The sequence below is a fragment of the Euprymna scolopes genome, chromosome 7 (genome assembly GCF_053919585.1).
Source record: "Euprymna scolopes isolate OS-2025 chromosome 7, ASM5391958v1, whole genome shotgun sequence".
NCBI classification, from domain to species: domain Eukaryota; kingdom Metazoa; phylum Mollusca; class Cephalopoda; order Sepiida; family Sepiolidae; genus Euprymna; species Euprymna scolopes.
The window spans coordinates 2,179,695-2,203,940 of NC_136488.1; the positions used below are offsets into that span (position 1 = coordinate 2,179,695).

Sequence of the window (24,246 nt, forward strand, 5' to 3'; positions counted from 1 at the left end):
TTTATTTGAGACTAAAACAATAAATGTTAAGGGGTCAAAATTGGGGTCAAAATTTAAAAAATTACCTCTGTGGTTTCTCCCAAATTACTCAAACTATTTTTGGTCTAAACATTTGAAATTTTACATAAAGTGTATTCACACATAAGGCAAGTTATGAACAGTACATAGGGACAAAGGCAAACTGAACTGCTAGTATTTAAATAAAATAAATATTTGAATATTTAATAAATAAAAAAAAATGCCCCGTTAAAAAACGGAGACAACGCAAAACATAAAGGAGGGGGATGGGACGATTCTGTTCTAAATTCCTGTAGCGCAGTGGTTAGAATGCTTGGAAAAATCAATTGTAAAAGTGATAGTCTTCTGAAGGTTGAAGATTCAATTCTCAATGAGTACGGCTTAAAAACACAACTGTAAATTACTTACGACATCTATCCAGTCATGGCTGACGGAATGAGAGCATGCTACTCCCATGAAGCAAATAAAGAATTCTGTTCGAAATTCCGCCCAGATTCCACAGTTCAGCAAAAACATTCTTGAGTTTGATAAGATACACATGAAGAAGGTCGAAGGTTACATCGACTAAAATGTTGTGAAAACAACACTCAAAATGAGAACAGTAATCTGAAGAGTCCAAATCATATGAATTGTCATGAATATTTTAAATCTTTTTATAATTAACTGTGAACTTTGTGAGGTATCATATATCTTCTTCTATCTATATAAATAAAATGAACTCATTTTTTCTCGTCTGATTTTGACCTTAATAGGATTAAAAATCAAGATATTTCATGCAAATATAATATGCACAAACAGCAGAACAATATCTGAGGTGTGTTATAGGCTTATTATTTCTCAAATTCCTCGATAATCTTAGATTTCTATACTTTTTCTGCTGAGAAGTCACGGCCAAAATCGGTAAAGATCAATGGAAGTGGTAAAATATTTTCTCTCTAATAAATTCCTCCTCCCCCTGCCACCACTTAACACCGTTTGGGGATCGTTCACAAGGAACAGTTGAGAAGAGAACACTGGTTTGGCTTCGTAGTTCTTTCATCTGAAGTTATTTAAAATCACTAAACTAAGCTGCAGTGCTCTGTGGCGTAGTGGTTAGCGTGCTGGACAATTCGCATTATATTTTCACGTTCGCGCCGACCTACCGTAGTCGTTTTTTTTTTGTTTTTTTTCCTAAACAACTGGAATGGACTTTTCTTGGTGGCCGAACTGTTAATGTTGCAGATGTTTTTTTTTTTTTTTCACACTTTATTTTCCTACTTTTACTCATGACTCCGGGTTTGATCCTTCCTACTTACCTACCATAACATTTTTAACCCCCCCCGTCCCGGAAACAAACACTCGGGCAACGCCGGGTACCCCCGCTAGTAAACTACTAAAATGAATTTGAACATTTCGAAGGGTTTTCTAATAGAATAGAAGTGAACTCTTGATTATTTGTTTCCCATAATTTACAAATATAAAAATTAAATTAATTAACCAATATAAAAATTAAATTAATTAACCAATATAAAAATTAAGTTAAACCCAGAAATTCAATGTTAAATCTGTCTTTGTCTTTACGGTCTGTTGCAACGAAAACAAACTGCAAATAATCAAGTTTCAAAAAATTCCAAAGTAGAATTTGTGTTAATCGAATGTTTACGTTATAAAAATGATGAGTTTTGACTTATTGCGTTATTAAAAGAAAAAAAAAAATTAGTTACGATGTCAAAAAAATGTGAAGAAAAAAAAACTGGTAAAAAAACGTAAATGAAAGTTTTTTTTTGTTTTGTTTTAAATAAAGAATTGTAGTTGAATTGAATTGTTTGTTTGTTTATTTTAAAATACAAATTCACTGGACCAGTGGACCACAACGTTAATTGTGAAATCACGGAAATTATTTTATTTAAACTAATTCCAAAAATAATGCTTGAATATTTTTAGTATGTACGGACAAAATGAATGCCGATGCTCAAAATGTATAAACATTTTGACTCCTCCCTTTACTTAAAAAATCACCAAAAATCAGGAAATTAACTAATTTTAATGAATTTTTTAGTATTTATCAAATAATTATCGCGGAATATAATGAACTAATTATTTTTTATTTAAATATTAGTGGAAATGTATTATTTTGTTTAAACATAAAATACCTTCACTAAAGTTACGATTTTCAGTAGTAAATAAAAAACGCAAGAATTTACTTTTGCTTTTTTTTTATATAAATAAAGCATCGTAATTTGTAACAATAAAAATAAAATAATTTTTACTGGGATATTACAAAAAAAACCCCTAAAGTCCGTATTAATGAATTCGATATAACCTGAAGAAAAATGAATTTCTCGAACTACCGATATTACCATTGAATTAAGCATTGTTTATTTAATATTTTCACACAAAAAATTATAATTGCCTATTTTTTCCTATAATAAAAGCGACACCTATTCTGGCGGTATTTTTCCGGTGGCGATCGCCGAAAATATCCAAAAGCAATCAGCTTTGATCAATGTGGAAACATATCAAACAATTGCTATTCAAATTGGACAAGGGGAGCTGCCCCCCCCCCAACACACATCTTGGGAAAATAAAAATAAAAACCCCGCAGTCAAAGTTGACCTCATTAAAACGTGCACATAAAAAAAAGCGTTCTCGCAGTAAATGAAAAAACCCCACAGTCAAAGTTGACCTCATTAAGTCATTAAAACGTGCACCTGCCAAATCTAAGTAATTAAATAAATTCAAACGTGTTTTCATTTGTATGTCGTGGTGGCCCAATGGTTAACGTCGCATGTTTTTTCCACACTTTGCCTCAAGGGTTCGGGTTCGATCCTCATACTCACCTACCAAAACTTATTTTTATTTTACCCCCCCCCCCCCGGAGTTTTGATTTACCTCCAAACACCCGGGTAACGCCGGGTACCCCCTGCTAGTCTATATATATAAAAGTGAAAATGTATGTATGTATGTATGTTTGTGTGTCTGCAAAAAACTTTCGACAGATACGACGAAAATTCACAAACTCGGTATCATATCGAAGCCTCATCCTTCGCTCGAAAAATATCGAAAAATTGGCCAAAAACGTTCATTTTTTCACCCCGAAATCGACAATTTTCGACAGGAGGGTCAACAAAAACGGTCTTCTCGTGACGACGAGCGGTTCTACGCATGCGCCAGATGCTGTCATGACCTGATTTACTTTAAATAGTTGAAAAACTGAACAAATTTCATGTACGTCGCGTTAGGTCAGTCAATTAGCGCGTTGGTTCATTATCTAAAGGTTTTGGGTTTGAATCGTGGTGTGAGATGTCTTTTTTTTTTCGATTTTTTAAATTTAAATATTGAACCAGTGTTATTTAAGCCATTTTTCATGTAACGTTCGTTTTTCTGTTTTTTTTTTACTTTGCTTATCCATCCCCGACCACACACCAAAAAACACCCGGCTACCCACCGATTTTTAAAATTTTAATATCGAAACAGGCTTATTTAAGCCATTTTTCACGTGTTCGTTTTTCTGTTTTCATCGTTCATTTGCCTTACGTTAGTTTTTTTTTCGATGTTTTGATTACCCCTCCCCCGCTTAATTAAAACGTTGTTTTCTTTTTTTACTTCGCGTAAAACAAACAAACCTACGTCGTCATCGTCGTTGTCGTCATAACGCTCGACGACTTCCGGGCGCGCACCTGTCAATTTGGTTTTTACTTAAATAAATTCAAACATCTTTCACTAACTCATTCTGGCTGGCCGATTTTATTTTCAAATTTCGCCTCAGGGCTTCGGGTTCGATCCTACACCCCCCCGAGTTCTTTTTTATTTAACACCACAAACACACCTACAAACACCCGGGCAACGCCGGGTACCTCCGCTAGTATATATATATATATATAAAATATAAAATTATGAAAAGAATAATATATATATATAAAATGTAAAATTATGAAAAGAATAATATATATATATATAAAATGTAAAATTATGAAAAGAATATATATATATTTTTTTACTATATATATATATATATATATATATATATATATATATATATATATATATATGTATAAAATGTAAAATTATGAAAAGAATATATATATATATATATATATATATAAAACGTAAAATTATGGAAAGAATATATATATATATAATGTAAAATTATGAAAAGAATAATATATATATATATATATAAAATGTAAAATTATGAAAAGAATATATATATATATATATATATATATATATATGTATATATATGTATAAAATGTAAAATTATGAAAAGAATATATATATATGTATAAAATGTAAAATTATGAAAAGAATATATATATATATAAAATGTAAAATTATGAAAAGAATATATATATATATATATATATATATATATATAATGAGCTGTGAAACACCGAAACAGTACTGTATGTGGATGACTATAATGCTTCCTATCTTGGGTTGAGCATATTAGCAAGTAATATACAAACTGCCATTAGTGTATTAAGCGACGCTCTTTGTGTAAACAAATTGAGCGGAGGCATGTGGACGATGTCAAAACATCGTTTAATCATTATCCTCACAGCAGCAGCCGTATAGCGTAATGGTGAGAAGCCTTGACTGCCATTTGGACGGTCGGGTTTTGATCCTGGCTTGAGGCAGTTGCCTGTCTAGCCGCACTGATGATCTGTGAAACAGTGAAACAGTACTGTATGTGGATGACTATATATATATATATATATATATATATATATATATATATATATATATATATATATATATATATATATTACTGCTAACCTTTGTCGGTGCAGACGACTGCCACAGTATAGAGTATACAGTAGATCGCAGAGTTTTCTTCTCCTAGATACATTCTATCTTTTGTTTCTTTTCTGATGAGCACCGTTTAGCTTTACCCTGTAAATAAAAAGTTCTTTCTTTTCTGTCTTCTTTATAAATCTGATGGGTTAAATAAATGTTATTTTATTCAACTTTGAGCCCTCATCTTTTACTTTCTCTGTGTGTGTGTATGTATGTATGTGTTTGTGTGTGTATGTGTGTGTTTGTGTGTGTTTTTTTTTTTTCAAAGTTCGGTTATCAATGTTTTCATTACGAAGCAGCAGACAACAAAATTTCATTGAAAAAAGTTCGAGTAAAACAAAATTATTTGGAGGCTGGAGCAAAAACACGTTTCCTGCCTTTCTAATTTTTCTCTCTCAGAAGGAATACATTTTGAAATATCACTTTTGATTTTGAAAATTAAATAATTGTTACCTCTCAACATAATCGATATTAATATTTGAAATATTTGAAAGAAATAATTAATACCTTGAAATATTAAATGTGAATTTCTGAACTGCATACTTTAAATTAAATGAACAATTAATTTTTTAATTTATCCCTCAGATAAACAAATAGTCAAAATAATTAGTCCTTTTGACTAAAGCAGAAACTTTTCAAGATTCTTTTTCGATATTTTTCGATATTTTTCGATATTTTCAATAATTTTTTGTTAATATTCGAATTCACTTTTTCAAATATAACCAAACATTAATATTTTTTTTCAGAAATGGGATTTTTCGGTGTGACCGATTTGGCGTCGCCATTTTGGCTTAGCCGATTCGGCTCAGCCAATTTGACTGTATGACTGATTCGGTGGAGAGACAATTCGGCATTGACCATGCAAATCATATTTTTAGAAAGATTTTATAATTAAAAAAAATCAAAAAAACAATATGATAACATATCACTTAAACTATTTTAAAGAAAAATCATATTTTTGCAAAACTCTTTTTGGTGAGAAAATCTAATTAATTTTTAAGGATTAAAAACTTTAAAAAATTCTTAGTTCTTTTATTAAATTAAGAAAAACGATATGAAAATATAATCTCGTTGTTGACGACTGAGTGTTGTTGTCTGTTTTTTTTTTTACACAGTGGTCACCACTTATCAAGGCCCGGAAGCCACTCAGGGATAAGGGTTATTGCAAGTACAGTACGTTAGTGTGGAGATGTAATGAAGTGTTTACTTAAGGGGCGGTTCATCAGGAATTTGTTTACGTTGGACTTGAAGAGATCCAGGTTGTAGTCAGGTGGGAAGCAGACAGACGGAACAGAGTTCCACAGGCGTGCAGTTCTAAGAAAGAAGCTTTGTTCATGGAATTTACGTTTTGATTTAGGCACAGATAAAGAGTGGGGAAGATTTTTGACAGTGGATTCAGCTAGACGGGTGTTTTTCGTAAAAGATTGGCGATTGGGGACCAGAGATTGGAGTTCAGACGAGCACCTGCCATGGAAATAACGACAAAACAAAGATAGGCTCGCAACGTCTCTTCTGTGGGAGAGAGGTTGCAGGGTAGAGAAAAGGGCATCCCCCACTAAGCTACGGCAGGATAGGCTGTTTTTAGCAGCTTCTGCCCAGATATGGCAACAGTATTCCATCCTTGGACATACTTGGCTTTTATATAGATAGAGAATTGCATCAATAGTGAGATATCTTCTGGAGCAGTAGAAGGATCCCACCATCTTTCCAGCGACCTTGGCAACAGACTTGATGTACGTGTTCCATTTCAGATCAGGAGTAAAGGACAAACCTAGAAGCTTGTCAAAACATGGGGCTTCTCCTAGACGAGAGCCATCCATTTCAATTGATGCCAGATGGAGATCAGAGCGTTGATAATGTAAAGATAGGAGTTTGGTTTTAGATGCATTAAAGGTAACCAGCCACGTCTTCCCCCACTGAACCACGCGCTCGAGATCAGAGGAGAGAGAATCAGAGAGAACTTTGTCATTTACAGTCTTTGATGTGTTGCCGTAGATGGTCGTGTCATCAGCATAGATGTTAACGAATGATTTAAGTATGTATTAGTAGTATTTTGTGTTGTGTTTTAAATAAATATTTTTTAAGTTCTTTTTTTAATCAATTATAATTTTTTCCTTTTTACAATTTTTATTTCGATTTTCTTTAAAGAAAAAACTCTTCATTTACTGAATTAATTTTTAAAATATAAAAAAGCTTTGATTATCACGATGAGGTACTAATTTGATGACAAATTGTCTTCCCACTGAATCGGCCACACGCTAAATCGGCTACACTGAATCAGCCATGCCGAAATGCATCAAACCCATTTTTGTCATAAGGTTTCTTTGCAAAACGATGGTTAATATTTGAAATTTTCAAATAAGCGCTTTTCAGTATAAGGATTGTACTATCGTCAGAATCGTCTGTGTGATTTACAAAAACGTTGGAAGGTGTTCAATGAACATTTTCAAGATATTTTTCTTGCAAATGCTAGCCAAGAATATATTATTTCTCTCAGTACGAAACTAATTCAATGAAAATTTAACTGAAAAATGAAAACAATATTCTTGAATTGGACATTTTTTACGACACATTTTAAAAAATTAAAATTTAAATCAAGAAAAAACATTCATTGTAAGGTAGGTTTTATGAGCTAATTTAAAAGATGATAAAGAAAATAGTTGTTTGTTATCATTAGTTATTATTTAAAAAAATGTATTGAATTGAACAAAAAATGTGTTTGCTATACATTTTTTTGATTTAGAATAACAAACAACTGATAGCAAACACATTTTTTAAAATAATAACTAATGATAACAAACAACTGTTTTCTTTATCATTTTTTAAATTAGCTTTAAGGCAGTTTGTGTTGCAGCACTTTCCGATGTTCTTTATAAACGATCCAGACGATTCCAACAATAGCACGGTTCTTATACTGCATAAGACTTTCAAATAAAACTTTAAACAAATACCTTTTCAGTCATGCGTGTTTTTTAATTCTCCGAACTTTTCTAAGAAAATTTAAATTATTATCAAAAACTCAATCTATATATCTATAAAAGTGTGTGTGTGTGTGTGTGTGTGTACATTTCCCTACATAATTACTGCCATGTCAATTTTTAGTCTACAGACGTGAAATTTGATATACAGGGTAGTGAGATTTGCGAAAATCTTTGTAATCGATTTTCGGACAAAAATTTGGCTGTTAATGGGTCAAAGTTCAATGATTTCACCTTTGAAAACTCTATCAAACTCCTCCGCCAATTTTGGGTCTAAAAAATTGAAATTTTAGATATAGGTTCCTTGGACATGGATCTAACAACTTGATTTGAGCCCAAAATAATAAATGTTAAGGGGTCATAATAGGGGTCAAAGTTAAAAAAATTGACCTCTGCGGTTTCTACCAAATTATTCAGACAATTTCTGGTCTAAACATTTGAAATTTTACATAAAGGGTATTCAGAGATAGGGCAAGCTGGGTCGAAAATTTGAGCTACCAATATATATGTGTATGTATGTATGTTTGCATGTCTGCCTAAAACTTTTGACAGAGGCGACGAATTTTCACAAGATCAGTTTGGTTGGTTTGGTTGTTTTGTTTTACGGCATATCAACCCTTTTCAGGTTATTTAATGCCGAGTCTGGTGATTTTGAAGAACGATTTTTTAATATAGTGTATTTGTTTTTTTAAGTCGTATTCTATTTAACCCATAGTTGGGACCCTAACAGGTACTACCACTCCGGGTCAGAGTGGACCTGGGAGCAATGGCAATTAAAGGGTGGTTCCACACTCCCTAAGGCCTGCAAGCTGGGGCCTCACCATCGGATATAGTTTAAGGCCATATCCAGGACCCACACGATCAGTATCGTTTTGAAGCATGACCCTTCAGACGCCAAATACCGAAAAATTGGCTAAAAACATTAATTTATTCACTCTCAACTGGGCACTTTTCTACAGCGAGGGGTCGCTTTTTTCATCGATATTTTCGAAAGTCATCCCCTCTTTTCGATTGTCTAGCCTTAATTTAAACCTACGTCACTTCCAGTTTGGCGATGGTCGTAACAGCAAAGACGTAACTTTTTTCCCCATTCTTTTCCTCTTTTGCGGTACGGGTTCGAGCCTGCCTTCCTACTACCACTTCTTTTTTTTCTCTCAACACACACCTCCAAACAATCGGGCAACATCGGGCACCCATGCTAGTCAGTTAATAAATTCACATCGTAAATAAGTAGATCCCCTTGAGTGAGGTTAAACAATAAATTGTGCCAGAAAACGTGACCAAGAGTCACGTGCTGAATTTTCCTGTGATCAAATAATGACAAACCAAAAAGTCGGTCACAAGAGATGACGTCAAAGCGAGGTTATGTTTTAGGACGCAAACTCTTTGGGCAGCTAGTGACCACATTTTTGTGAAACAATGCAGGTCAGAATGTCGTTGTCATCTAGGCCAAATAAAAAGAGAGACAGAGGAAGAGGAGGGAGAGGAGGAGAGAGGGAGTTGACACAACGACATGGGAGGGGTGCTAGTAACACAGTCTTGTGCACACCACCAATGCTACCCCATCACGCCACCTTTAGATTTGTCAATCTGTCATTAAAAACTTAAATAAACGATGACATATTTTTATAACCAGCTGTGTGTTTTTTTTATTTTCACCAACGACTGTCTAAGTCAAAGAAATTAGCAAAATAATTGTTATTTTTGTAATTAAATATACTTTAACACAGTTGACGATTCGGCTATCATCATGATCATCATCATCAGAGTGAAATGAAACATATCAAACTATATTTTCAAATTATATTGACATTTATTCTTGACATCATCGAGTTTCAATGAAAAGAAGTAAAATAAAATTAATGTAGACACAATTCTCATAAAAGATGAAAACGGAAGTCATCATCATCATTGTGAATCCGAAAGTTCTATAGTGGGCATTGGTTTCCCCGATATTTATCTAGTCAAAATTCTTTCTAGAAAGACATCGGATACTTGTAGAAAGGAATGCGTTAAGGTTGCCAACATCCTAAGTGAAAGTGATTTTTATGAAAAGAACTGGATTCAGATTTGAAACATCCAGGTCATCAATCCGTACTGTGAACAACTAGATCATCGTCACGTCTCATCCACGGAGATGTAAAAATTGCTGATGATTATATGGAATATTCCCTGGTATTGGTGGGGGCATTTTGGACGATAATAGCATCTTTGGGTATTGCCAAGAATCACGCCGATAATTAATATAAAATGTGTATAAAAATTACGTTATAGCAAACAAATAAAATGAAGCTGATTAAATGGTTGCGTGTGCAAAATTAAAATGGAAATAAATGAAACATTGTGGGAGAAGAATGTCGCCAACTAGCAAGTGCTAACTTAACATGAACAGTGTTTTGTAAATGAAACATCAAGGAAAGCGTTATTAAATAACACATTTGCATAATAAGTTTACAACTGAGATTTTAATCCAAAAAGTACACTTGAAAAAGTTTATGCTAACTCGTGATTTGGTAGGAAAATGTTCACTGAATATCCTACACCAGGGCTAAGTATGTATATGCCTATAGATAATTGTTAGTGTGACGCCATGTCTCTGTGGACCTACCTGGTTCTGTTAGTGCATGTAAATAGTTAACTTGTTTTTGTTCCTCTGACCTCTTGTTAGCACATATAAATGCGTGTGTAAGATAATTAAGCTTGTACACAAGTTTTAAAGTATTCTTTTCCATATCGCCCCCCCCCAACAAAGGTACGGAGAGAGGGTTGTGAGCATATGTTCTCAATTCCTTTGATGTGGCCGAGTTTAATTTCCTTTACCTTGTTTTTACAGGGGCTTCGTATCGGCTTGTTAGATTTTGTGTTTACAATGATTTTCATTGGTTGAAAAAATCTTGCGTTCCTGTGAAAACTTTAACTTGCTTTTGTTAATGAAAAGAAGAGCGTATCCCAACGAAGCGCGGAAAAAGAATGGCTATTCATATGGCGATTGCTGGGAGCTGGTGTCTTGTTGAAGTAGGAAGTGGGAAATACAGAAATAAAGATTGCTGAACTCACACAAGAATTGGAGAAAATTATGTATATTAAATTGAAAATATTACAAAGAAAAGGTTCTTGCAAAACTAATTGTGTTTGCGGCTTTAGAAGTCCAATAAAAAGTTCTTTATCGTCCAAAAGTCTTGGACGGCTCCCTGAAAAAGTTCAATCAAAATTCGGCGGCAAATTTAGGAGAGATTTTCCATAGTTGTCTATAGGCCGACGATTGATTCAAAAAGAGGGCGAATCTGTTTTTCCAGAATTCTGCTTATATTAAATGTTTGTCGATTGGCCAAGGAGCTTCATCCTAGCCAATCAAAATAGGGCTTTCAGAAAGGAGAAGTGGTCGATATAATTAGTTTGAACAAAGGGAGGTAACTACTTTTTTTTTATATTCAAGCCAGTCGCTTTTTTTTGGTGTTCATTAGAATCGCATTTTCATTCACCATAATTCTACACTACTTTCCCATCTGAAGAAATAATCTTTAAGATTTATCATCTGGTCGTTTGTTTATTTTAAAAATTTGCACGTGACTCAACTCAACCAATTAAATAATGGCCCGAGGATAGCCATTTGAAAATGGTTAAAAACATCGTCTGCCTGAAACATTTTAAACGCGATTCGATAAAAATTTCAAGCCGTTAAAAAAAAAAAAATGAAACTTACATACTTTTCTTTCCATTGAATGTTTTAATTCAGAATGAAGTATGACCATTAAAAATATAAATCGTAAAACTATAGGCTTACTTTTTCTTATATGAAAGGACCTCCCCCCCCCCAAAAAAAAACCCAAAGAAACGAAAAACAAAAACAAAAAAAAAACAAAACAAAAAAAAAAACAAAAAAGAAAAAGAAAAAAGTGGAGTATATATTCTCTCCACAGAGCTTCGCCCTAAAATAATTATCCCCTACTAAATAGTAAAATAATATTTTGGCATCGCGCCTCTAAAATAAAAATTAGCGGCATTGTGCGTTTTAGTTAATTAAATATTTTAATAGAATATTTAGTCATTTTGATTTCATTTACCAAACCAAAATAAAGTAAACTCTAATTACGGCTTTTAAGTAATAAAAATGATCAATTCATTGTATTAAAACAACTAAGAATAAAAATTAAATCCGAATAAAAGAACGTGTTTTTATTTTATTTTCTATTTGGCTTTCTTTATTTTTGATAATAATGAATTCCATAAATTGGAGAAACAAAAATTTTCCTTTGGAATTTCCTTCATGCTACTTGCTTCTCTGACTATACTGATATGCAGGAGTTTCAAGTGTAACATAAACCAATGTCTTGTTAAGCTTTCCTAGGCATGGTGCCAAATAGTAGCCTCTTGCGTCCAAGTGGCGATATGCCTTGTTTGGGGTGAATGTGAGTAAAATAAATAAATCAAATCAAATCAAATCATAATTTTGGCAAAGTCTAATTCGGCACTATCAATTGTAAACCAATCAAAATCCTTGTACGACATCACGTGACATAGGCGCTAAATTTGATCTAATACTTTTCTTTTTCTTTCATCGAATTTAACGCGTTGTAAATAATGGAGCTTACAAACAGACGTCTTTGTCTTCAGTAAAACCATTCAACTCACCTGAACTGTAAGTACAATTTGCACAATACCGTTTCGGAATTAAATATTCTACGGCTTTGTTTCAACAATTAGTTGGTTTTTTATATGACGCGAAAAAAAAATCCCTTTGAATTTCCAAGTCTCATGGTGAATAGATTATTAAAAAATATTTTTGAGAAAGTTTTAAATTGACGAATAGAAAGTAATTTCTGCATTTTTATATTATTGTCTCCGAACCGGTTATGGTTGGCTTATGTCCGTGGTGGCATAGCAACCAAACTATATATTTGTGATTTTTTTTTAATGTCAAAATCGCCCCCCCCCCCAAAAAAAAACACCCGATTTTGAGACGAATAATCTTGCAAAATTATTTTCTCAAGCCTCGCACTAATTAACTCCAATTTTAATGTTGGAGTAATTATGTAGAATACGGATTGTGCAGTTATAGATCAGATTTTCAAGTTAAATTCAATTTGTAGGGTTATATTTTGTTTATTAAATTGTTCGTGAAAGCACAGAATAGTAATAGCAAATCCTCTCTTTCTCGATGTTAAGAATGGCTTTCTAAATGTTATTGTTTCAGCTTGGTCCGTATTCCGCATAAGTACTATTTTTTTTTGGTGGGGGGTAAATGTTTATCTGGTTTCCACCTTAGCATTTTCCTTTAAAAAGACGACCTATATGCTGAAAATGAATATCGCATTTAAAATTTTCGCAAATAAGTAGTTTCCCGGATATTAAGCAATGTCATTTCTTACATTATTGCTGGTGACCATCTTGGTATGCACGAGCGCGCACATGCAATTACGCGCGTGCTAAGATGGTAAACAATAACATAAGAAATGACGGTACTCATGCCATGCACTTATTGATCCATGCTGAAATAATGTCATTATCTAAAAAGCCATTCTTAACATGGGGAGGGGAGGTTGTTTTGTACCTATTTTGTACTTTAACCTTACAATTGAATAATAATAAAAAAAAAACTCATAAAACTTTAATTAAACTTGGAAATACGATTTAAAATATAGCGCGGATCAGTAAGTGCATTAGCACCGAAATGACATTGCTTAGTATCCGAAAAACTACTTATTTGCGGAAGATTTAAATGCTATATTCGTTTTCAGCATACTTGAAAACTTTTAAAACCCGTCTTTTTAAAGGAAACTGCTAAGGAGGAAACCAGGTAAAAATTTACCTTTTTGTTTGTTTTGTTAAAGATATTTTTTCTATTCTGAAAATGTTCTGTTCTATTTTAAATGGTTGCCTTTCCTCCTGCGTGATTAATTTGAGTTTTAATAAATTGTGAATTTTTTAATCCGAACTTCACTTTAAAAAAAATTGCCGAAAAATGGAATGATGTCCGCGGTTGTTTTTACTTGTCAAAACAAAGAAAAAAAGAAAAAGGAAAGTGAACCCCCCCCCCCATTTTTAATTGCAAATGTCGAGTTATTTGTGAGATCTTCCGGTTGCATTTCGGGGGGGGGGGGTTGCAGACTTTTCTCATTTAAACCACGCGTTCTTATTTTGCATAATTGTTTTGGACGTTTTGTCGAAAATTCTCCGACACCAAAGATAGTGGATAAATCAGAGTTGAGCTTGGTATAACGTTTGCGAAATTTTCCAAGATCGTGACCCCCCCCCCCAGCTCCGCTATAAAACAAAACCTGTGCGTCTGAATTCTAGTATTGATAACAAAATAATGTTTGGTTGAAATATCCGTCATCTGAACACCCTGCCCCAATAGAAGAAATCCTTGAAATAACCAGTAACAGCAATCCTTTCATCATCAGAAGCAGCAGTAGACGTAAGTTCGAATCAAAACGTCACTAGGTTTGCACGGTCCAAAACGAACCCGACCCTCCTCCGATCTCCAACCCCCTCAAGTGAGTTGTTTAACTTATTTTTCTCACTATTCAATAAGAAAAGGTGGTTTTCAAATGGTAGCCTGGTTCGGTCACTGCCGAAACTGACTATCTGAAATGCCTTCATTGTAAGTACTGAAACGTCTTGTTTTGACTTATATAAAACAACCCTTATCCCTGAGTGGCTTCCGGGCCTTGATAAGTGGTGATCACTGTGTAAAAAAAAAAAAAAAAAAAAAAATTGGATGAATCCACGACCGTTATAAGTCATATGACCTGCTGACGTAATAGAATGAAGTTAAAAGGGCCATGTTACTAACTACTGCGAATGGTTATTTTCTGTTCCATTTTTCACAGAAATTCCTGAGGGATTTATAAAACTAGTCCATAAGTAGGTGTATCAGAATCGGCCATTAAAAATGCCGTATATGAACTCAAATAAATCAACTTACTATCTTTCGAAGCTTATAACTACTTGAAAAATGTAATTCAAACCCTAAATTTTTTTTCAATTAAAGGAGCAAAGACCAAATTTAAAAAAAAAAAATAACAAGTTTAATAGCAAATTATGCAATATTTGTTTTTTTAATCGGTTTTCTTTAAAAAAGATTTAAAGAAAATCAACGAAATTTTACTTCGTTCGATTATAAAATATATATATAAATTCAAAAAAATCACTTACCTATAAAAAATTCTATTTAATGTGTGCTTCCATTGTTCATTGTTAAGAATTTATCCATATGTATACTTATATTCCATGTCCTTTTTAAATAAAATACTTTTTTAAACAAGGATTAAAAAAAAAACGCGAACTCAGATTTATTGACTGTTCAAATAAAGGGAGAGAAATCTGATTTTTTTCGCGATTATCTTACGGTGATTTATAAACGTCAGAATTAATGTCTTTTTATTGCGCGCTGTTAACCAAAATTAGTATTTTGGGGCCTCCGTAGCTGAAAAAAAGCACACATTTACTTTTTTCTGTTAAACAAAAAAATCCAGTTGACAGATTTTTTTTTTTAATTCTCTTAATGAAATACACGAGTTTATGATTATTATATCTTATTTCTATTTATCGAGTGAATGGTTTTTTTAAATATCTAAAAAAAGAAAACATTGAATGAAATAGAAAAAATTGCCGTCAGCATCCGGTATTTATTTGACGATATAAGCATAACATGAGCTTTCATGTAAAAAAAAAAAAAAAAAATCAACGTGGTTTAAAAATAAAAAAAGGTTTTACACTTTGGACTTTGTAGGTAAATTTCCAAAAGAACACTTTTTTGTTTTAAATTAGAATATTTTATTTATTGATCTTTTACCTTCAATTTGTGATATATAAAACTTTGGTACGTAAATTATTTAAACTTTAATAGACATTTCAAAGTGGGGGGGTGAATTAAAAAAAAAAACGCTTGTCTAAAATATTATATTCGGTTTATTGGAAAGAGCATAAAATTTCACATTGACCCTGAAAATATCGTAAAAATTGAACCAATAGAAAAGTTTTGATAGATTTTTAAAGTTTAAAAATTGAAAAATATTTCACTCATAAAATTCAATTGATTTCATACGTAAAAAAAATGGCTGGTTGAACGTGCGCAAAAAAAGTGTGGGGATGAATGATTGCTCAAGAGAGGGAGAGCAGTGTGCACTTACCTTGCTTACTAACAAAAAAAATGGTGGGGATGAATGATTGCTCAAGAGAGGGAGAGCAGTGTACACTTACCTTGCTTACTAACAAAAAAAAGGGGGGGGATTAATGATTGCTCAAGAGAGGGAGAGCAGTGTGCACTTACCTTGCTTACTAACCAAAAGAGATTGCCTTGCCTTCTCTGCCTTTTTAAAGTTTTTTTTTCCCAGGTCAGGTGACAGTTAATCACATGACCTTTTGGTTATTTAAAAGGAGATTCTGCCCAGTGGTTAAGTTTTTTTTTTCCGATGCATTTGTGGCTGGTGCCAGAAAGCTACTCTTTGATTACCTAAGCTGTGCTTGCTAGCAATTGTTAAGACTGTCACGTCGCGGAAGGGGGCAATTCTTCCGCAACTTAAGTTTTTTTCCCCGACAGTGACGTGCAAAGGGGGTTAGAGAAAATGTTCGGGTTGGAGTCGCTAGAAATAACAGAAGATTAACAGATTATGATGAGCGGAAGATTGCACTCTTCCAACAATCCATTCTGTTTCAAGATAGCAAGTATTATGTCCAGTTGCCCTATATCGCGTGTCCCATCCAACCATGCTGTCACCTTGCGCATATTAGAACATGTAGCACGAAACCTGGAGAGGAAACAGCTTTACCAGGAATATCTGCAGGTTTTTCAGCAGCAAGAACGGGAGGGTATAATAGGGGAGATTTTTGTGCCTCCTCAGAGATTTAATAAATTTATTTGGATTCCGCATAGACGGGTTGTGAAATCGGACCCGACTGCGACCACAAAAATTCGGCCAGTATTCAACTGTAGCCTCAAGGTTGGGGACTCTCCTACTTACCAGGGAGTAAACTTAACAACCGACCTGTTGGATTTGCTACTCACTTTCCGCTCCAATAATCATGTGTTGGCACACACCAAGAAGGCCTTTTTGATGATCCGCCTGAAATTGGAAACGGATGAAAACAGGTCTGTTTTTTTTTTTTTTTTTTTAAAGGATGGAGAACGACTACGTTGTTTTAGGTACAACACAATCATTTTTGGGTTTGCTTCCAGTCCTTTTATCTTAAATTATGTTCTCTGGTATCATGCTGCACAGTTTCCTATAGATAACTGCAGATTTATGATGGAAAATCGCTTTTATGTGGATAATCTCATGTCTAGTCATAGTCCAGAGGAGCTGTGTGGATTATACACTCTCTCTCGGGAGCGGTTACATCAAGGAGGCTTTGAACTACAGTCTTGCAATTCTGACCATGCAGGAATTCGAAGCAAGATGGAGGAGCATGGTACACTGAGTGTTCATGGCAGTAGTTGGGAAAAGGTACTTGGTTATCGGTACTGTCCTCTCTCCGACACCCTTTGATTGGCTGCGGTCAAGTGCAACCCTGAGTCTTCTACTAAAAGACAAATTCTCGGGGAGACCGCAAGAGTCTATGATCCTTTATCGTTGTGTTTACCCGTTTCATTGCGAGGTCGAATTCTGCTAAGCAGGCTTTGGGAGAAAGGATTAGGGTGGGATGTGCTGGTTACACCTGAATTTTTTTCCTTATGGAAGAAACTTTCTTCAGATCTTTCTGGATTGGGGACCATTTCCTTTCCCCGTAAGGCACTCAGTGAGATTGAACCTGGCGAACTCTCCCTATTTTGTGATGCCTCCCCGGAAGCCTATGGGTTCGCAGCATATGTGGTTCAGAAGTGTCGATCCAGTTTGGTATTTGCCAAAGCTAGGGTGGCTCCTTTAAAAAAGAAAACACTTCCTACTCTGGAGCTCATGGCTGTGTTCCTGGCCATAAAGTGCCTGCCTACAATTCTAAGAAACTTTGGAGGATTCACTCCCTCTGAGATTCACGTGGCCACAGATTCTCAAGTGGTCCTCTCTTGGCTTATCTCGGGAACCATCGCGAGCAAGAACCTGTTTGCCCGAAATAGGCTAAAGGATATCCAGCAGATGAGCGTTGAATTGGAAGCCACTCTCAGCTTGTATCCCTCATTTCGGTACATCCCAACGGCAGAGAACCCCGCTGATTTGATCACAAGGGGAACGACGCTGGAAAGGTTCAAAACCTGCTTCCAATTCTGGTGCTATTGTCCAGGTTGGTTGAGTGGCAGCACCACTCCATGGACTACTCAAGACTTGCCGTGCCTCAACAAACGCAGCCAAGGTATAGCTCGTGCGTCTTGGAATGCTGCGATCCTCCATGGAGAGGAAACATCTACTGTTCTGCCCCTGGAAAGGTTCTCTTCATTTAATAAACTCTTAAGAGTGACTTCCTTAGTCCTTAAATTTATCAATCGCTTGCGTCGGTTAGAAGTTGACAGTGAAAAACTGGCAGCAGTTTTGCTTATGCCAGGTATATGCTGAGGAACTGGATTTTTTGCTAGATCCCTCGGTTGGTGTGGGACCTTGATTTGTTTATTGATGATGGTCTAATCAGGTCAGGTGGCAGAATTGGTAGATCTCTCCACTTTAGTAGGGAGGTTAAACACCCTATTCTGTTGGTAAAGAGTCATCCGATTACCAAGCTTATCATAATGGATGTGCATGCTAGGTGCCAGCACTTAGGGATTGCGTCCACTTTAGCGGAACTCAGATGTTGTGGCTACTGGGTGCCAAAATGCAGACAGGCAGTGAAGACGATCCTTACTTCGTGTGCACTGTGCCGAAGGTACAATGCCAGACAAGTCTTGCCATCCAATGTAGCTAACCTGCCCGCATTCCGTATTGAACTGGAAGTTCCCTTCAAGCATACGGGAGTGGATTTCACCGGTCACCTTCGGGTTAGGCAAGGTGGTAAGGAGGTGAAAATGTATCTACTGATCTTCACGTGTCTCAGTGTCAGAGCTATACACATTGAAGTGGTACCTGACATGAGTGTGTTGGCTTTTTTGCAGGCATTGATGTGGTTCACGAACCTGTATGGCATCCCGTCTACCATCTACAGTGATAATGCTAAAACTTTCTTAGGAGGCGGTCGATTGTTTAAAAGGTTGATGCTAAACCATGATTACTAACAGAAGTTTGGCTCCTGTTCTATCAAGTTCTGCCCCATCCCACTTTACTCACCTTGGGTGGGAGGTGTTTGGGAGAGGAGTATCCAGACAATTAAGAATTGTCTTTACAAGATGGTTGGTAGAGGTGAGATGGATTATTTTTCTTTACTTACCATCATATCGGATATCCAAAGAGCTATCAATAACCGCCCTCTGACTTATCAAGAATCTACAAAGAAAGAGTTAGCAGCAGTAACTCCTAACATGGTTTTGCGGCCTAATAAGAGTTCTGGGTTGCTTTTAGATCTGAACGATGAGGATTTTGCCTCCCACCTCCCACCCAGCCGAGAAAGGCTGCTCAGGACCATGCAGTTTCGGGACCAGTGCCTGGAGAGTTTCCATACTCTGTGGTATAATGAGTACCTGTTGAGCCTCCGGGAGAAACCCCAGGGGCGTTCTAGAGTGCTCTTCCAAAACAGATTAAAGGTTGGAGATGTGGTATTGGTGAGAAGCCCACATAAGCCTAGGCCGTTTTGGGTTCTTTGGATCATTTTTGGAGATGTTTTACGGAGATGATGGGGTAGTCAGGTCAGCAAGGGTAAAAGAGGGGGGTGTGTATCCACTCGTTAAAAAAACCTATTCCCCCTTGAATTATCCTTAAGTGGAGAGGATCAAGATGGATCCATACCTGCATCTGTTGTCTTGCCTTCTCTGCCTTTTTAAAGTTTTTTTTTTTCCCAGGTAACATGATAGTTAATCACATGACCTTTTGGTTATTTAAAGGGAGATTCTGCCCAGTGGTTAAGTTTTTTTTCAGATGCATTTGTGGCTGGTGCCGGAAAGCTACTCTTTGATTACCTAAGGTGTGCTTGCTAGCAATTGTTAACAGACTGTCACGTTGCGGAAGGGGGCAATTCTTCCGCAACTTAAGGTAGGTGCGCATTGCTTCCTTTCCTCGACTGAGCAGTCATTGGATTTTAAGGGAAAATTAATTTTTTTCACAGGTTAAATAGTAACTGACTTGAAGAAAACAAATTCTATTAAAGAATTTCTTCAAAATCACTGGATTCAGCATTAAATAACCTGAAAACAAAAACAAACAACTTTTTTCAATTCGTTTTTATTCGCTCGGTTCTTGTTAGTGTGTAGGAATGTGTGTGCAAGATGAAGAGAAGCTGGTATGCGAGTCATTGAGTTTTTTTCTCTTGTCCCCCCACTCTCGACCCTAAAGAGCATTGGATGGTTTGTAAAGAATACGTTCTTGGGGGTTTGGCCGTGCAGGTTTAGTTAATAAAGTCTAGAGTAAACTGATTTTGTTGACTTATTTTCTAAATTAGTGGCTTAGTATTTTAGATGTGTTACTTTTTTTTGGATGTGTTATTTTTTGAGAGTGGTTTGGTCACACGTTTCTGGTAAAACTTCCTTGTTTTGAGAAGTGAGGAGGAAAGTGAGTTCCATGAAGCGAAGAAGGACAAATCACCACTTAAGTATAGAATCTTGTACTTAATATCAAACTTAATTCCTACGTACTATCCCAAACTTTTCTTTCTAATGATATTTAAAAACATAAAAGATAACAAACTGTGAATGGTTTGATTACATTAACTACATCTTCATATTATTTTCTGAATAAATATTCACAAATATACTCCATTTATGTGCGTATTCTCTCGTACGTTTTCACTCTCCCAATGTTTTGAGCGTTTAGTCAAATATTGTTTGAGTCTGGATGCTATTATCTAATTAGTATATTGTTTTTTTTTTTTTTATTCAATCTTCGCCCCAAACAAGGCAAGTGCCACTTTGAAGTAGGGGCTACTATCGGGGACATAAGTTGTAGGGGCTTATGAAGGGAGATGAGTGACAAGATGTCTGCTCACATTACACTTGAACTTCTGCATGTCAGTACACTTGGGAAAGCAGAATCCCAAAAGCGAGTTCCAGAGGCCTGCAGTTCTGGGGAAGAAACTATTGGAGTAAAAGGCTTTCTTACACCTAGGGATCTCTATTGTAAAGGGGTGGGACTTAGCTGCTTGTCGGGTCCGTCGGGGGTCGTCACGTCGAGGATGTACAAGTGCTTGCAGTTTGTCAGAGCATTCACCATTAAAGCATTTGTAGAACAGGTAAAGGAATGCAACATTTCGTTGATGGGACAAAGGCTGAAGCTTAGATGACAGTCCAGGACTTATCAGGTTGGCGACTCTCTTTTGAACACTGTCAAGAACTGAGAGACAAGTAGCAGATGCACCAGCCCAAATGTGACAACAGTACTTCATACATGGGTGAATGGTGGCTTTATAGAGGTACAGGTTACTTTCAGGCGTAAGTAATTTTCTGGCACAGTAGAAAGAGCCCACCTTCTTCGCATCAGCCTTAGCAATGCTCTCAATGTATCTATTCCAGCTCACGTTCCCTGTAAACGTTAAGCCGAGGAGTTTAAAGGAAGTACTTTCAGGCAGTGTGTTCTTGGCCATTGCTATTAGTGGTAGAAAAGGTTTATGCTTACAAACTGTTCTTAACGAATAAGCCGACATTATTTTAATGTGTAAAACTAAGCATTCATATTTTTTTCTGGCACCGATTACGTAATCGCCTTGTCAACATTAGAATAAACTTTTACCCAGTTTTACCTGCATAGATTATCAGTTTTTGAAACCATTTTTGAAAAGTCAACGAATAATCAGATTTTCATAAGATATCGATATTTATTTACGTTTTCAATTCATTTATTTTTAAAATGCTTTTTTTTCTGGTAAAATATATTTGAGCAAATGTTTTTGCAATCCATTTTTTATTTAGGAATTCATAATTTACATCAGGGCTTCTTAAACTTTTTTGATCATTTGATAGATATTAAATAAATACATTTAATTAACCATACATGCAGAACATAAAATAATATCCAAAATGATTATTGTTACGAAGCATTTGTTAATGGTAAGGATGTGCTTGTTTTTTACTGCATAGCAAATTTTTTTTATTTATTTTTTTTTTTACATGGAGTTCACCACTTATCAAGGCCCAAGGGCCACTCGGGGATAAGGGTTATTGTGTGTACAGTAATCAATGGGATAGTGTAGTAATAGTATTGGAGAATTGATAAAGTGTCATTACTTAAGGGGGCGGTTCATCAGGAATTTGTTTGTGTTGGACTTGAAGACATCCAGGTTGAAGTCAGGAGGGAAACAGGCAAGTGAAACAGTTCCACAGGCATGCAATTCTAAGAAAGAAGCTTTGTTCATGGAATCTACGTTTTGATTTAGGCACAGATAAGGAGTGGGGGAAATTATTGACGGTGGTTTCAGCTAGTCGGGTGTTTTTTGAAAAATATTGGCGAGGGGGGACCAGAGAATGGAGCTCAGACGAGCACCTGCCATGGAAATAATGATAAAACAGAGACAGGCTCGCAATGTCTCTTCTGTGTGGGAGAGGTTGCAGGGAAGAGAAAAGGGCATCCCCCACCAAGCCACAAAGTCTATTTTGTATTCTGTCAAGGCAGGATAGGTTGGTTTTAGCAGCTGCTGCCCAGATGTGGCAGCAGTACTCCATCCTTGGACATACTTGGCTTTTATATAGATAGAGAATTGCATCATTAGTGAGATATCTTCTGGAGTGGTAAAAGGATCCCACCATTTTCCCAGCGACCTTGGCCACAGACTTGATGTGTGTTCCATTTAAGATCAGGAGTAAAGGTCAAACCCAGAAGTTTATCAAAACATGGGGCCTCCCCTAGACGAGAGCCATCCATTTCAATTGATGCCAGATGGGGATCAGAGCGTTTATGATGTAGAGATAGGAGCTTGGTCTTAGATGCATTAAAGGTAACTAGCCACCTCTTCCCCCACTGTACCATGCGCTCAAGATCAGAGGAGAGAGAATCAGAGAACATCATCACTTACAGCCTTTGATGTGTTGCCATAGATAGTTGTGTCATCAGCATAGATGTCAACGAAAGATTTTAGTATGTGTTTTGGGAGATCATTGATGTAGATCAGGAAGAGAGTTGGGCCCAGTATGGACCCCTGAGGGACTCCAGCATTAATACTGTGGGCCTCTGATTTCTGCCCATCAACCACCATTCTTATGAGCCTATCAGAGAGAAATGATTTAATGATAGAGAAAACATTTCCAGTGATACCGTAGCTGGAAATTTTGTGTAGTAGGCCTTTATGCCAAACCTTATCGAAGGCCTTGGATATGTCAAGAGCAATTGCCCTAGAAAGGAAGCCTTTGTCGAGAGATTCGCTAATCCTATGAGATATAACCGTTAACACATCTGCTGTAGATCTAGCAGAATGGAAACCATATTGCGTGTTGCTAAGAATGTTATTTCTGCTGAGGTGGTTGACTACTTCTCTATTTATTGTGGATTCCAGCAACTTACTCACGACACACAGGAGACTTATTGGTCTGTACTGAGAGGGAGATGACTTATCACCTGAATTCTTAAATACAGGGCAAACTGATGAGGTTTAATGATGGTTGGGATAGAGCCCTTCTGTTCAGGACTCTGTTTGCTATTTTCCAAAACTAATGGGAACCAAACTGCTACTCAGCTACTTTGGACTTTACGGACTGAGCATACAACTCTCTTGCATTCTTTATTACTCTTTTACAGTAGTTGCTGGCAACCCTGAAAGCGGCTTTTATCTCAGTACATCTATCACATTGGAAGCAATGGAAAGGTGATTTTAGTGCGCAATGGCAGCAGCACATTCTGGAGAGAACCATGGTTGGCTGTTAGGTTTTTGCTGGAACTTTTTTGATTGTATGAAACGGTCTATACCTACAATTAACCATTTTGTCAGGTCTGATGCTATAGAGGACACATCCTTTTTAAACATGGAATGCAGAGCTAGATCAGATATAAATGTACAGAAACTATCCCAGTCAACCATAGAATATCGATATACTGTACGATGGAGAGGTACGTCTGAGGACTTTCATTTCATTTTATCTTAATTGATACAACAGAGTGGTCGGAAGATTCAAGTTGAGGCAGAACGGAAGCTGAACACAGTTCGGGGCAAGTTGTAAGAAAAAGGTCTAGGAAACTTGCAAACTGGCCATCATTGTCGGGCACATGGGTGGTTTATGAACGATCTGAGTGAGGTCATAAGCAATCGAGAAATCGTGATAGAACCTATCTTCATCATCTGTCTTGTTTGAGTGGGTTAATTCTTAACATTGAAGTCTTCACAGACGAGAATGTTAGCCAAAGGATGAGCAGACAGTATGTGCTCAATTTTCTTAGATATGCTTTTAAAGATAATTACTCCACTGTTGTGGGGGCAATAAAGAGCAAATATAAATACAGTAGTGTGAGCAAATGCAACCTGGAAAAATATAAGG

At 35.9% G+C, this 24,246-nt stretch overlaps 2 protein-coding genes across 2 annotated transcripts; both read left to right on the plus strand.

Moving 5' to 3' along the window:
• Positions 1 to 18,435: 18,435 nt before the first annotated feature.
• On the plus strand, positions 18,436 to 18,915 carry LOC145280180 (uncharacterized). The gene has a single exon (XM_080131942.1). It carries the CDS (start codon positions 18,436 to 18,438, stop codon positions 18,913 to 18,915), a length of 480 nt encoding a protein of 159 aa, XP_079988068.1.
• Positions 18,916 to 19,026: 111 nt separating this feature from the next.
• On the plus strand, positions 19,027 to 19,470 carry LOC145280181 (uncharacterized). The gene has a single exon (XM_080131944.1). It carries the CDS (start codon positions 19,027 to 19,029, stop codon positions 19,468 to 19,470), a length of 444 nt encoding a protein of 147 aa, XP_079988070.1.
• The last annotated feature ends 4,776 nt before the right edge of the window (positions 19,471 to 24,246 follow it).